Source organism: Trachemys scripta, chromosome 1 (assembly GCF_013100865.1).
Source record: "Trachemys scripta elegans isolate TJP31775 chromosome 1, CAS_Tse_1.0, whole genome shotgun sequence".
Lineage (NCBI taxonomy): Eukaryota > Metazoa > Chordata > Testudines > Emydidae > Trachemys > Trachemys scripta.
This window is the reverse complement of record NC_048298.1, coordinates 287,627,458-287,643,732: the sequence shown is the minus strand read 5'-3', so window position 1 is coordinate 287,643,732 and position 16,275 is coordinate 287,627,458. Positions and strand designations below refer to the sequence as shown.

Below are 16,275 nucleotides of genomic sequence, written 5' to 3'. Positions count from 1 at the left end.
GGTGTATATAATTTTCAGATGCCTAGAACTCAAGTGCAGCATCTTAATTCTGGTTTTGGTAGGTTGTCATCTCATTATCACAAATATGTGTATCAGATTTGTTAACTATAAGCTTTTAAAACATCGGGATGGGGAGTTGAGCATTGAAACAGTTTCCTATGTCAAATAGAGTTTAGAATTTAACTTCTGTTTCAATGGTATAATTAAATGAACTTAGATATTTTAAATCTTATAGTTAATTGTTATAAAATGTCAATGGATTTTCTTACACGTGAACTCTTATGGCGGGTGGAAATGTTTTCAATAGGAAGTCGGGCAACCAGAGGGTCTCAAGTTGACAGTCATAGCAGTAGTGGCAATTACCATGACGGCTGGGAATCACGGAGTAGCTACCCTGACCGAGACCGCTATGACAATCGAGAGCAAGCAAGGGATTCATCCTTTGAAAGAAGACATGGAGAAAGGGAAAGACGTGACAACAGAGAGAGAGGTATGCAAACATGCATGCACTAATTCAGAAACATACAGCTGACCTGATATTGGAGTTTCGCATCAGTCTTGTTTTGAGGTTAACAAAAATTGACATATCTAGTACAAATGCTCATTAGCACAGCTATATAATAGATTCTTCTGCCTACCCCCCTCGACTGGCTTATGGCATTCCCCCATTGCTCTTTTTATTCATTCAGTATGTTTTAAGCAAACAACTTTGGGTGACTTCAATATAAAATGAATAAGTTGAAAAGAACTGCACATTTTTCTGTTTTAATTTTCTGGAGGATATTACCTATTTGTATACATGAGCATGTGGCTACTGTCGCATTTCAATGCAATGTTACTTGTTGATATAGAATCATACAGACTATTTTTTGTCTTAGTATTCAGATCGTATAAATCTTTCGCCTTTAAATATGCTATTGTGAAGGTTTAGCTAACCTTGACTGGCTACTAAAGTAAGGCACAGTATAATACTGTGATTAATACAGTATGACATTTTATTGACTTGGGAATTTAATATTGATTGATGCTTTGCTGTGGTCAGTGTCAAATGGCTAATAAATCTTGATACAGATGCTGGTGAGGATGGGGAGAGTCCATGTTTTTATAAGGGTCTGCCATTTTGGGCTTAGCATGAGACATTTCATTTTCATAGCAGAGAGAATGCTGAAGTTGTCCCTAGGGAGTTCTGTTCTAACATCCAGTCAGAAGAGTCATCTTAGAGTTGGCTTCTGAAAAAGTTGGCTTGCTGACTTCCTCAGTTAGCAGAACAAGAGAGCTTAATTAAGGCAAATTCAGGGTTTAGGGACAGTGAGGAGAATAAATGTAAACGTACAATGAATTTTTGGTCTTCAGGAAGGTTTTAATTGTGTTGAATGTGGCCATTGAATCCCAGATGCTGCCTGTGTTCATTCCTTTAAAAAGGCCTGTTAGGCACTACTCTGCCAAGTTTTCTTCTCTCCACAGAACAGCATAATAAGTCATTTCTTCTGTTCCTGTGAAAAGCTCTGGAGGTTTTTTTAACTGCTGCTCTGCTTTAGTTTTTCTTCTACCTTCAAGGAAGGATTTTGTTGAACCTAATCTGCATCTTCCTTCTTGTCATTAGCCTACAGACTGCAGTCTGAATGTGTCCTGGACATTGGCAGTTTCTAATTACTTTTTATCTCTACCTCCTTTGCAGTAACCAGCTGATTAAATTATAGTGCAGTTTGAACTTTCATGTCTTATTGAGTTCTAAGTAAAAATCTTAAAATTAGAAGTAAATATAAATATGCCAGTACAACAAAGGAAATTTATGGGAGGCAAGCCATTTGTTTTAGAGTGAAATGCACAATAAATGTTTATAAGGAGCTCTAATAGAATTGAGTCAGGCTTAAATATCTTTCCTTAGCTCTTATGGTTTTACTTTGCTCTGTTTCTAAAAAATAATAGTTTTTCTAACATTAAAACCTTCTCAGAGTTAATTTTAAGTACAGATTTACTTAATGTTTGAGAAATACTAAGACAGTGCTTTAAACAGGGAACACGTAAGAGAAAATTTTACTTCTCAAATACATTAGGAGTTGTTTTGAATATGGTTTAAAATATTAAACTAAATAATACAAAACTAAAATACAGTTTCTCAGGGCTAGGCATCCTGTATTCAGCTAAAAGAGAAATACTTTAAAGTTAAATCTGATGTTTCCAAACACAAGTATAATGTTTCAAAGGAGAAAGATGTGAACGTATAGTACAGTAATTATTAATCCATCCATACCTACATGTGTTTAGCAAATATATACTTCCAGATGTCTGTCGAGTTTCACATTTAAGCATTGTTTGCAGCATGGTGGAGTTGATTTAAATCACTAGTCAGGAAGACTCAATTTAATCATGGATTTCTACATAAAAGTGCATTCTTAATACATATTCTTCACAACTCAGAGATAGATGTAGGTTTCATTTTTAGAAGGTACACACTGTACATTTTTGAAGTGATTTTATTCTGAAAACTTTTCAGATTAGTTTTACAGCTATATCAGAAAATGAATGATTGTTTGGTTATTTCATTTACCAAAGGTAATTGAAGCAGATATTTATGAAGTCATTGGGAGGTGAACTATATCCAATTCAACAGGTTAATCATTAATATTTGGAGGATTTTCTTGCCATGCAGTATTAGGAGGAGAACATCACCAGACAGGCATTTAAATGGTTTTATTTAACTAAAACAACATTATGGATTTTTTTCTTCAACAGCAAACACAATATTTTAACAAAACAAGCAAATGAATTTTTGAATTCAGTTAAACATTCAAGTTTTTTAAAATCGGGTTTGTTTTGTTAAAATTGTTTAAAATAGTTAAATGAAATATTAAAAAAAAATTAAATTGACTGTGTCAGCCAGGTCAACATGAGAAACTTAAAATATTGGCTTCTGCAGCTAACTCAGTTGTCTTCACCTTCATTTTCCTGTTTGTTCATAATCTGAGAAATTGTTTGGGTCCTGAAAAAGCAGGAAAGCTTTTTTTTCTTTTCCAATTTGGAATGAATTAGTCCAAAGGAAGAAATTATTCTTTCTACACCAGCAGAAGAAGCTACTGCTGTTAAAAGTGAGATTATCACTTCAACAGTCTCTGAATCCAAGTGCTTAAGTGACTTCCACCAGTTCATTGGGGTGACTTTCTTTAAAACATCATCAGCAAACATATATTTCTTGAATGGTTCTTATTCCCAAACTGGGTCTCTTTTACGGCCTGCTGCCATTATAGGTTTCCCTTCTAGTGAGAGAATGGTGGTAGATCTCAAATCAATGAAGGCTACACTCAGAAAGACCTCAAGACTTCTGGGTTATGCTGCTCAAACAGTTTCACTTTTATTTCTACTGCCTGTCCCTTCCGTCTCGCATTTATCTCCAGACTTTTCTCCTTGTCCAGAGCTATTCAGCCCCCAACAATCTTCTATTCATTGAACTTTTTGAAACTTTGCACTTTTAAAGAGAGGCAAGGGATTGACTGTACACAAATTTGCAGAGGGACAGTAGGGTTGAGGTCTGTTATTTCTCATCTTTATATATTTATTTAACAACATCTTTGCTGTTAACATGCTTGTTAACAGAAAAAATGTTATCTCTGGAGAGACAAATCTGCAGTCCGAGAACTGCAAAACTAAGCATCTCTGATGATATCTTCTAGACTGAGCACTGAGTCCCATTGGGTAGATAGAAAGATTAACCTAAATTATCTATACAGAAGCCCCTGGAACCCCATAAGATTGGGTCCCTAATCCATGAACTATTGGAACTCATTTACAAAACTTTTCTTAAACATTACATGAATATATTGTCTCATACTATAGAATTAAGATTTAAAATCCCTATTCCATGATGAGATATCTTTGAGCTATAATGTATCTTAATTAAAACTATCTTTAGGTTTTTCCTCAAAAAGCATTTTATCAAAAAAATCTGATTTTTATCCACCCTGGTTTGCAGATACTTAATACCACTCCTCGTGGCAATATAATGTGGAAAAATAATAGTTTAAAAATGAAGAACTTGAATTACAGTGTAGTACTATTGCAATAGGTAGTATTGAAATAATGTGGGCATACCAGCATAAAGAATGTGAATCTGTATCTGGACCCGAGTTGCCTGAGCTAACGATTCATATCCAAAAAATGATTGTTTCGGCCATAGCAGAAATGTCATTCCTATTTACTTTTAATTTTACCTGGAAGCAATGAAGCGTTAAATCATTATTAATTCACTCGCAGGTGAAAATAGATTAAACTGAACGGGAACGTATGTTTTATTGACTCAGTTCTGTTCAAACTCCACATGCATGCCTCTGAAGGATATTCTCTCAATAATGTATGGAGATGTGCATTATGTCAGCTTTGCAATAATGGACAAAAAGTCAAATCTGCATTTTCCTTTATTCATACAAGTGTTTCCTCCACCTCTTTATGTAATGTCTTTAACATACACCATGGAGGATTTTTCTATTATTCTTTAACTACACTGTGATCTTAATTCTATTTTAGTATTGATGAAATTAGTTGCAATTTATATCCACTTAAGTGAGATTTAGATGTCTGCAACTATGTATATTTTTTTGTTGCTAAGGAAAGCTAATATTCAAGTTAAATAGGACTTTCCCTGTGATTCTAGACTAGTTATTTCCTATTTACACATGTATTCTTCCCCCATCCCTCACACCAGTTCCTGTGTACTATGCCTATAACAGCTTTGCTTGTGAAGCCGCAAGGAATATTTGAAAGATTTCAGTTCTGATGTTTCCAATATTTCCTCTTTGCCTCCTTCTCTTGATCTGAGTCACCTGAATGATCAGATGATGAGCCACTGAGCCAGGCCGTTTCATATTTTTCTAAGTATTGAACGTGCTGGCTAGAGGAACTGTGGAACTGAGAATGGATTGAAGAAAAGTAAAATCCTGCATTCTTTTATAGAATGATAAACTTCATTTTAAAATGAGTGTCCATTTTAAGCATCTGTTTAATTGAAATCATATATAAAATATCTGATCATGCTTTTGGGCAATAGTAGTAATCAAATGGTAAGCAGATAAAGTTTTGGAATTACTGGGAATAGACTTATACAAAATAAAACCTTTATAGCCATGGTTTGTAGTGACCTTAAGCTTTAAGTAGAAAAGACTTGAAATATTTTTAAAATGAAGAAATTTAAGATAGTGCACTTCCCCTCATGTCATTCAGAACCTTTTCCAGCATTCTGCAAGAAGCTTCTGGTTTATGTTTAATGCAGATATCTAGATTGTATCCTTCTACTTTAATAAGAATACAGAAGCTTCTATTCTAATTTTAAATGATTAGTGTACTGTGAGAGGCGTATCTATCTAATTAGTCACTGGCAATGAAACTTGACTTTCTTTACAGATCAAAGACCAAGCTCACCAGTACGGCACCAAGGAAGGAGCGATGACCTTGAGCGTGATGAAAGGAGAGAAGAACGAAGGGTAGACCGGGTTGATGATAGGAGAGATGAAAGGGCCAGGGAGAGGGAACGAGAGAGGGAGAGGGAACGGGAGAGGGAAAGAGAGAGAGACCGGGAGAGGGAAAGAGAAAAGGAAAGAGAACTAGAACGCGATCGTGCCCGAGAACGGGAGAGAGAAAGAGAGCGGGACAAAGACAGAGAACGCGAACGGGACAGAGACCACCGAGACCATGACAGAGAAAGGGAGAGAGAGAGAGAAAGGGAGAGAGAGAAAGAACGAGAGCGAGAGAGGGAGGAACGGGAAAGGGAGAGAGAAAGAGAGCGAGAAAGAGAGCGAGAACGAGAGAGAGAGCGGGGTCGTGACAGGGATAAGGAACGAGAACGTCCGAGAGACTGGGAAGACAAAGAAAAAGGAAGGGATGACCGCAGAGATAAGAGAGAAGATGTCCGAGAAGAAAGGAATACAAGAGATGTCCATGAGGAGAGGAAATCTAAGTAAGTGATTCTGCATGTGACTTATTTTCTCACCAAAAATATAAAATACCCTGTGATCCTTTAATGTTTCATGGTGTAACTCTCTCTGTTTTCATTGTTGTAAACCAAGTGTTTGCTACGGCACAAGTAGCACATGTCTGCTAGTAGGAGCTTGTAAAGGGTTGTGTTGACTCCAGAGCCCCTAGCAAATCTGAGAGTTCACTCTGTCTCATTCAAATGTTACTGTAGCAGATCCTTTGTTGAGATTCTTGCTCAAATATGAGATAAAACCTCTGCTATGTAAGAATAACATAGCATATCCTCCCTACATTTATGGCATTTACGCTAAAAAATTCATTCTGTATTTAAAAAAAAAATCTAATTAGTTAAAAAGTTTAGAAGGATAATATAAATTTTTGCGCTTAATTTTTTTCTAGATCCTTCTAGCAAATACAGTCTTGATTCTCCATTGGAGTGATCTCTGTGTATTTCCATTTGTAGGATGCACTTCCGAGTTTTGGGAACTGTCTTTAAAGCAGTGCTCATTGGGGCCACAAGACTAACCCCAATCCTTTCTTTATGTAGCCAGCTGTGGATATTGTGATCTTTTCACTACACTCAAAGCAATTTCTTGGGTTTTATTCAAAGCTCCTTTAATTTCTCATATATTGTTGGTTAGCTAGTTCGTAAAGGAAATAGCTTGCACTGTTTCATTTTTAGGACCAGATCCTCAGTTGTCCCAGCAATACTTGAGAGAGTCTTATGCTCTGGATCAAGCTGCAAATCATCTCCATTCCACTGGCACAATGAAATAGTTTAATGAAAGGGTTACATTTATTTGTGCAGGAGCAGTGCTTTCTTAGGCTGTCTGTTCTACAAAGGTAAGTCGACCTATGTTAGGTCGACTTAGAGCAACTGCATTAATTACTGAGGTGGCTGATGTCCACACTACCCTGTTTCTGTCAGTGGTGCACGTCCTCACCAGGAGCACTTCCACCGACTGAAGGGGGGCAATGTGGGGGACTGAAAGCCAGGGCTCTCAGGTCCATGCAGCTCCCCACTGGGAGCCCGGCTGCCCCCTCAGGCCTCTCACCTCAGCACTCCCAGCCAGGAGCAGGAGGCAGCTGCCTAGGGCTTCTCACCTCTGGTGGGGAGATCCACACCCAGAGTCTGGTCAGCTGCCATGCTCCTAGCGAGCAGCTGACAGCCAATGTAAAGAATGCAGTGTCTACACAGACACTGCATTGCCCTAACTACACCGACATAAGCCCTACGTCTCTCGTTGAGGTGGTTTTATTATGTCTGCGTAGGAGGGGAGTTACATCGGCAGGAGAAGCATTTCAGTGTGTACACCTCCACTGTTTTGTCGACAAAAGATGATAAGCCCTCAGTTACTAGTGCAAAACTGTGGAACTCCCACAGGAACAAAGAATTGCCTCAAACCTTTCCACTTTCCTTTCCAAGTAGAAGGCAGCTTACAAATAAATGCAAATAAACTAGGGCCCAGTTTAACCATTAGTCTAAGTTAGAGCAACCTCTGGGCTGCCTATACTATGTGCAGTTGCAGAAGCCATCAAGGGCCCGTTCTGCATCCAGATTTACAACAGTACAGCTGTATTCAGGCAACCAACCCCTCCTTGACTCTAAATTACCAGTGATTCCAGCACTCCAGTAGAATTCTGAGCTGCCTCATCTTTGCAGCCTGAATACCACTTGAGTCATGCAAAGGAGTGGGAACGGGGGCCAGACTCTGGTCCTGACTCTAGTCCTTTGTTTTTATTTTGGGCCTTGGTCAGATGTCTCTCCAAGGACTTGGACAGGAATGGCAGATTGATTTAAGTGGTATTCATCATGCTGCTACTTCCTCCTGGAAGTAGATACACACGTCTGTATGTATGTACTTCCTGGGAAAAGCTTTTTTTCCCCTGGATCATTCTTGGTGTGGAGGGTCTTCACACTTGGAACCCAGACCAATAGGCAGTGGAGGTTCTATGTCTTTCTTACCAAGGTGGTCTTATAAATATGCCAGGTCACAAGCAAGAACCTTTTGGTGTATTGGCGCTGAAACACTTTTGGCATCAAATAGGTTTGTTCCTGTGGAACAAGGTGTGAATACTCCCACAGTGCCAGTATTTTCCTCAGTGCTAAGAAAGTTAGTTCTACACCCAAAGGCCATTGGGTGTGGGCTCCTTGTTGGCACAATCTCCTTCAGCCTCAAGCAGGAACTCCTTTTAAGGTCACTTCTTTGTCATTTTTGGTCGTCTTACCAAGGGCAAGAAAAAGGTCCTAAAGAGTTTTTGGTACTGGAATTCTTAGCATCATCCTAGAAGAAAAAGGATGAAACATCATTAAGGCTATGTGTTACTACAGCTGTGCCATTGTAAGGTACGCAGTGTAGCCGCTCTTTGTCAACAGGAGAGAGTTCTCCCAGTGACAAAATAAAAGCACCCCCAACGAGGTGCAGTAGCTTTGTCAGCGGACAAGTGTCTCCTGCCAACATGGTGCTGTCTATACGGCGCTTTTGTCGGTAAAACTTTTATCGGTCAGGGGTGTGTGTTTTGTTCTTTTTTCTTCACACCCCTGATCAACAAAAGTTTTACAGACAAAAGTGCAGTGTAGACCTATCCTAAGAGTTTAAGGCTGGTGTGGCTGAACTGCCCACCATGGTGCTGCAGGTTATGATTACCCCTCTGGCATAGACTGGGTTGCTGATTAATAGGATTCTAGGTATCTATGGGACCGTTGGCACAAAAAATATTGGTATTAAGATCATCTTTTAAACAATACTTACCAGGTTTATAAATTCTTTGTCTAAAACAGGGCTGCCCAGAGGATTCAGGGGGCCCGGGGCAAAGCAATTTCGGGGGCCCCTTCCATAAAAAAAAAAAGTTGCAATACTATAGAATACTATATTCTCGTGGGGGCCCGAGGCCTGGGGCAAATTGCCCCACTTGCCTCCCCCCCACTCCCCCCACCCCCCGGGTGGCCCTGGTCTAAAAAACAGTCGATCATCTTAAAGAATATTTTGTTTTGTTTAAAAGTTGGGAGTGTATCATCAATGAAAGTATTTTAAGTATTTGGAGTGCAAATGAAAACTGATCTTACTTGAAACTTTGTTGCTAATGAAGCTAGAAAATTGTGGGACATCTTTTGGTATCTTGTATTTTGAGAGAGGTGCATAGAGTACAGGTGGTGTTATATTACTGATATTTACAGAGATGATAAAGAAATACAGCTGTTGGTTTTTTTAAAAGGCATCTGCATGGAATTCGCATTTATTTGTCCAATATAGGAAGCGTCACAGAAATGAAAGTAGCCCTAGTCCTCGTCCATCACCCAAGCGCCGCCGTGAGCATTCTCCTGATAGCGATGCCTACAACAGTGGAGACGATAAAAGTAAGTAGGAGTGGGTTGTCTCTGTCACAGTATACAGGCTAACTTGTAATTATGAAGAAGTTCCTTGTAATCTTAAATAGAAAATGAGGGATTAAGCTTTTCAAAGTGTCTTCATCTCCCTGTTTTTTCACTGTAAGGCTGTTTTTCTTGTAGAGTGGTGGGGCTATGTATTAGACATATTATTTATTCTATATGCTAATTTTGTTATAATGTATTGGTATTGTCCTGGGGCAGTAGCCCCAACATTTGTCTTTAAGAGGCATATCTATTAAAAGTGGAAAAAATCCATCGATACTGCAGCTGTTTAAAAGCTTGAAGAATGTAGCTAGAAATAATGGATTGTTTTGATTGAAACTTCCTTTGGTATGTACAGGATGCACAAAATGTGTATTTCCCCCCCGAACAATAAAAATATATATCTTTTCCACTTGTAGATGAGAAACACAGGCTGCTAAGTCAGGTTGTGCGACCACAAGAATCCCGATCTCTCAGCCCCACGCACCTTACAGAAGACAGGCAGAGTCGAAAGCCAGAGAGAAAGGAAAGTTCAAGACGTTATGAAGAACCGGAGTTCAAAGAGAGGGTTTCTTCAGGAGATAAACAGAGAGAGCAGAGAGAACAGACAGAAGTCACTGAAAGCTCACGGACCAGGGTTCAAGAGAGCTTAGGACATCATCCTTCTGAAGAACGAGATGCATCTGATAGAATACATGAGGAGAATAAGAAGAAAGCTAAAGTGCAGAAAAAGACCACAAAGAAGAAAAAAGATGATGACATCGGGGTGGAACGGTACACTGAGTCAACTGTAGAAGAGGGCCAGGTCTTTTCACCCAAGAAAGTTCCAAAAAAGAAGAATGTTGAGAAGAAACGTAAGAGGTCAAAGGGTGATTCTGAGGTTTCTGATGAAGAAATTGTCCCACACCATAAAAAGAAAAAAGGCCCAAGAACTCCCCCTGTAACTACAAAAGAGGAGTTGGTTGAAACAGTACCTGAGAAAGCTGTGGCAGTAGAAGCTGCTCCGAAAAGAGAAGACACAACATTTAGTGACTGGTCAGATGAAGATGTTCCAGAACGTGGTGAAATCATTGTTCCAGAAAGAAGCACTGAAGAATCCCACAGAAAAAGCCATAGACTGAGGGGAGAAAAGGTAGAAACCCCACATGTTACTATAGAAGATGCACCTCATCGCAAACCTGTGGATCAGAAGCGCAGCAGCAGTCTTGGTAGCAATCGAAGTCATACTTCAAGCAGACTTCGATCACCCTCCAATGAGTCAGCTCATCGCAGTGGAGATGACCAGACAGGTCGGAAAAGGGTCCTGCACAGCAGCTCCAGGGACAGAGAGAAAAAAAGCTTAGAAATCACCGGGGAACGGAAGTCTAGAATTGATCAGTTGAAACGAGGGGAACCCAGCCGCAGCACGTCTTCAGGTAATAAGATACTGTCCTTATGAGACAGATTCATATCATACTGTGTGAAAGTGAATAGACTCCACTTCCAAATCCTTCTAGCATGGCCTTAAGCTCTTGCTTTTCCTTTCATATCCAGTGAATCATCTTCTGCCTCCATAATAAAATTAGAGGGAATTGAATATTCCTTCAAATTATGATTTAAAACTCTTGGCATCAATAGGGATGGATTATCCCTTTGCTGAGCCTGGAATATTCAACAAGAAATAGCAATTTATGCTGTCAGAGTTAAAACATATCTGTGAAACTAATTAAACTTTTAAATTAGAAAAGCTCTTATGCTAATACAGAGCATAGTAGTAATTTTATTATATAAAATGTACTTTAACAATTATAAACAAATTGAAATTAAATTTTAATATTGAAATTATGCAATGATGTGCATGAAGTTAAATTTTACATGTTTCAAGGAGCTATGTTCAACATGGTTCCTGAGATAAATTTGCAGTGAAGTCATTAGGTTGCGGCCCTTAATAGAAAATTTAATACAAATGAAAATCATCTTTGTCCTGAACCTAAATAATCAATTGGAACTGAATTACTTAGCTTTATGCCTGTGGAGAGTGAGGAAAACAGGCAAGAAATTATTTAAGATATTAGGCCCCTTCATTGGAGTGCTACTGTTCTCATGAAACAAACCGGCTGTTGTAGAGCTCCAGCTTTCTTCTTGTTTCCTGTACTACATTATACATAACTTAGCAGTACTGAAAATGTTTTTCACCCACTTGGCAGATGGGGAACATTAGATGTTCGTCTGATAGAGACATCAGTGGATGTTCCTCCATGTGAAAAGAGAGCAGGGAAGAAGCAAGAGCAGCCTGGATGTTGTCAGGACAAAATTGGCATGGAAGACATACATTTATGTCCCATACTCTGATTTATTTTTTAACCCTTTCAGATGGCAGATAATTTTTATGTTGAGACATAGTCAGCAGTCTGAGATTGCTGCTGTGGAGTTGAAAAACTTGACCTGACCCTTGACCAGATTGCATTGTTTTTCAAGTCTTTATTTTTCTTCTTGTTTCAGGTAGGCTGTTATACTGAAAAAATTTGATCTTGCTCCAGGGGGGATGGTCTTTTAGTTAAACTTAATTACTAAACCATGAACAGAGGATTCAACCCTCTAGGATGTTAAAATATGTCCCCATGTTATGTATCCTTATTTTATTTACAGATTCCATTTTAAGGTGAAATCTCCATTACCACCTTCAGTGGTGGTGTTTCTGTTGTTCAAATTATTCCCTATAATCTTCGGATGAAAAAATATGGCTGTCACTTCCAATTGTTTCCTCAGGTGTCTGGACAAGGTTCCGGAGTCTTCTCCTGCTCTTTCTAGTCCAGTTCGGTTCAAATTAGGATAATAATCATACCAAGCTTCTCCTAAAACTTCTTGATTTAGCATCAAGAAAATACATGGACTTTGTGCCACACTTTACATACTTGAACCTGTAAGGTTTATAAAGGTTTGCCATAAACAAAAGAGTATTTTTTTTTCACACAACGCACAGTCAACCTGTGGAACTCCTTGCCAGATGATGTTGTGAAAGCCAAGACTATAACAAGGTTCAAAAAAGAACTAGATAAATTCATGGAGGATAGGACCATCAATGGCTATTAGCCAAGATGGGCAGGGATGATGTCCCTAGCCTCTCTTCGCCAGAAGCTGGGAATGGGCGACAGGGGATGAATCACTTGATTACCTGTTCTGTTCATTCCCTCTGGGGCACCTGGCATTGACCACTGTCGGAAGACAGGATACTGGGCTAGATGGATTTTGGTCTGACCCAGTATGGCCGTTCTTATGTTCTTATAATAAGATACTGTCAAGAACACAAATATACCCATATGAAAACCTCTCAAAATAAACAGCATTTACACATGCTATTTAAAGTTATGGATCTTTAAATCCAATAGCAAGCTTTTTATAGATAATGGTTTCCTTTAAGTGATACTGGACACAATGGAATATTTGTGTTAAACTTTCAAGAAGCCTTTAAATGGTTTTGCAGACAATTGGGCAGCAGTTACTTGGTCCTCTGTCTCTGTCCTGTACTCTTGTTGCTGGGCAGTGGTTGTGTGTGATGACCTGACACTACTGTCAGTCTTTCTACTGGGTCTTTAACTTCAGTGGGGGAAGAAAGCTATACTGGTAGCTCTTAGTTAATAGACGTGCCAATCTTTCTAATTTGCACATGCATAGGACCTTTCATTTAAAGATTGTTGAGGGCAGATAAGGAATGTATAGAAAATATTTTACCTGCTGTGGAAATATGGCCATGTCTGTTTGAGCAAAGCTGTTTTAACATTTCATGCAGTGCTACAAAGTACTTGTAAGTGAAGAATATAGTATCTGAATGGAATTGCAAGGGAAAATTAGGCAGAAACCATTGCTTGATTTGAAATGGCTGGTGATTACAACTGATCAGGTCATTGGTTTTCCTCTTTTATGGGTTAGAATGCACCCTCCACCAACACACTATTTCCTAAAACCATGCTGGAGAATTGGTTCAATACTGACTCGGGGAAAATGCCAAACTTCTTGCCACTGTTGGGTATATCCTGGAGGGCCCCAGTCAAATGTCAATCTACATCTTGCTTAAATTTGACATATGATGGGATTACAGAACAAGTTTATTTGCCAACCATGGCTTTACTGGATTTCAGAATGGCAAATTTTCAAAATGATGACACTTGTTTTCCCTTCTTTTGTTTCACATACAAAATACAGAAATACCTACAGTTTGATTTTAAAGAAGCAGTTTTTAGCTATTGAAAAATGTTTTTTGGGGGGTGGGGGAGGAGGAAGGTGATAATTAAGAAAAGTCATGCCCTTGAATAAGGTCAAATACATAGAGGTGATTTTTATGAAGAAATCTTCATTCTGTTATTCTTGCCCTCAAAGGTCTGTTTTGATATCAGAGTCTGTAAAACTGTTTATGATATTTTTGTCTGTTTTGATACAGATAAATGTGTACTGCATTCACTTGCTACAGTCATGTCTCTTTAATATTTTATTCAGATCGTCAAGATTCAAGAAGCCACAGTTCAAGAAGAAGTTCTCCTGAATCAGATCGTCAGGTCCATTCCCGATCTGGGTCCTTTGATAGCAGGGAGAGGCTTCAAGAACGAGATAGACATGATCACGATCGTGAACGAGACAGAGAAAGGAGGGATGGAAGGCAGAGAGAATGGGACCGGGATGTAGATAAAGACTGGCCACGGAATCGTGACAGAATCAGAGAGCGAGAGAGGGAAAAAAGAAGAGACTTGGACAGGGAAAGAGAGAGACAACTTCCTGATACTACTGAAAGAGACAGAGACAGGGACAGAACGCTTGACATTTCTTCTCAAACAGAGACAACAAAGCGCAATGAACCAAAACTGGACAGGGATCATGAAAAGGAATCTGATGGGGTTTGTCGGGACACTACAGCTTTGGAGAAGGAAAGGACAGAAAAGGACTTGGGAACTTCACAAGGATTTGAAGATGGAAATGAAGCTGAGAAAGTGGAGAGCTTAGAAGGTAAGATGTTCTGGAACAGAAACTAGTGTGTCAATTATTTTACGCCTTCCCCTTTTAACATAATATCAAAGTACAGTAATTAGAATAATTTTCGACGGAAAGGTCACTCTCTGATATGTAGATTGGCTCCAGCTTTTCCACTGTGGAAGCAGGTACCTGAGACATAATCCCTATGAGCAGCTTTTTTAGCATGTGCTTCGTTAATTGTGTACTTCCAAAGCAGTCTTGAGACAAATAAACATAAATGAGACAAGGTAAAATTTGCTTAGGCACCAAATTTCTGAATAGTCAGGTGGTTTAAAGAACAAAAATTCCCTTTTCTTCATCACCCCTTTACACCATTAGCCTTTTTCTCAGTGTGGGAGTGACAGCTGTGGAGGATATTGGTAAAAAGAGTTAAAGGGGAAAACTGTAGAAAAATAGAAAGCATTTTAGGAGAAGAAAAATTGATCACAGTCTTATATTTTCCTTCATTTTAAAAAATGTTGCATCATTAAAAGATGTCTCAATCATATTATTTTTTTCCACAGAGCCAGAGACCTGCCGATGGTATAATTTTAAGATGTGTATAGTTCTTAGCATATAGATAGGTCTTGTCCAGGAATAACTTCAGAAAAGTAATTTTATTCAACACAAATAAAATTTGCTAGTTTTTCTGGCTCTGAAAAAATATGTGCTTGGTTTAAGAAACAAAGGTAATATAGACATGGGCAAACACTTAAATCAAATACACCAAATGTCTGAACCTGCGGTTCCTCTCGTACTGAGCAGGAATACTATTGCAACAACACAACATCAGTAGGGTAAAACTAACCTGTCTCACGATGGTCTAACCGGTATGTGCTTGGCTGAGGAGCCAATGGGGCGAAGCTACCATCTGTGGGATTATGACTGAACGCCTCTAAGTCAGAATCCCACCCCCTAAACGTAACGATACGGCAACGCCGTGGAGCCTCGTTTGGCCCCGGATAGCCGCCCCTCCCCCCCCCGGGGGGGGGTAGGGCTAGGGAACGTGAGCTGGGTTTAGACCGTCGTGAGACAGGTTAGTTTTACCCTACTTAAATCAAAAACTACATTTAAAACCCACTGAGGAAGAGCTGAACTAAGTAGCTTGAGTCTTGCACTTAAAAGAGACTGAATTGTCTGGTTCATTATGAAGCAGGGAAAAATTCCATAACCTATTTGGAAAATCTAAAAAAGCAAGCACAAATTTGTGACTGAATAAGAAACTGTATTCTCCGTGCATGTTTCGCTGATGTTCAATAAATTCTTTCTGCTATGTTCCTATTGTCCATACCTTCTCCCAAAGGATCACATACTTTCTTTCCCTAATTATTTTGTCACTCAGTTTTTCCTGGTTGTATTGTATTTTTTTTAGCAGTCTGAAATCTATTTATATTTACCTTTTTTAATAACAGCATAGTTTTGTCTTAATTTATATCTTTTCCTAGACACACAGAATAAAAAATAATTCACTTCCAGTGAGTCAAAGCAAAATATTTCTTAAAATGGGAACTAAAACAAAAGGGTGATGCACATTCTTTCTCCTATTCTTTCTCCTGATTATTACCTAAGAACTTTGGTTGTTGGGTTTGAATTATGGCTCATGCACATTTTGTGTGCCACATATGTTGTTTCATAAGGAGGTCATTCGACTTTTGAAAATCAGAAAATATCTGCTCTACTCAAGCATGTAGTTGAGGAAAAAATATGAACAGGTGTGTTCAGTAGTACAGTATTCATAGGGTCTACTAGAAAATAGAAGATGTATCATGAAAATCTGAAGTTTGTTATGCAAGTGTTGACACTGAAAATTATGATGAGATCCAGAGTGAAATTTAGTGTAGATTCTAAAAATTTCCCTTTAGAGAGAGAAGAGAGTGTATCTTAGTACAACTTTCAACTCTGATTTTGGTGCAGCATCAGCTGTCTTGTTCTGTTTAGGCTACAGTCATTGTGTA

The 16,275-nt window shown here is 38.8% G+C and overlaps 1 protein-coding gene across 10 annotated transcripts in view; it reads left to right on the top strand.

The window, feature by feature from the left end:
- ZC3H13 (zinc finger CCCH-type containing 13) overlaps window positions 1-16,275 on the top strand; it is a 57,973-nt gene that overhangs the window by 35,722 nt on the left and 5,976 nt on the right. For all 10 annotated transcript variants that reach the window (XM_034758467.1, XM_034758466.1, XM_034758468.1 and 7 more), the window contains 5 exons: window positions 308-490; window positions 5,395-5,947; window positions 9,219-9,322; window positions 9,757-10,752; window positions 13,811-14,314. In XM_034758467.1, coding sequence (XP_034614358.1) covers window positions 308-490; window positions 5,395-5,947; window positions 9,219-9,322; window positions 9,757-10,752; window positions 13,811-14,314 — 2,340 coding nt within the window. The remainder of the gene's footprint in view (window positions 1-307; window positions 491-5,394; window positions 5,948-9,218; window positions 9,323-9,756; window positions 10,753-13,810; window positions 14,315-16,275) is intronic.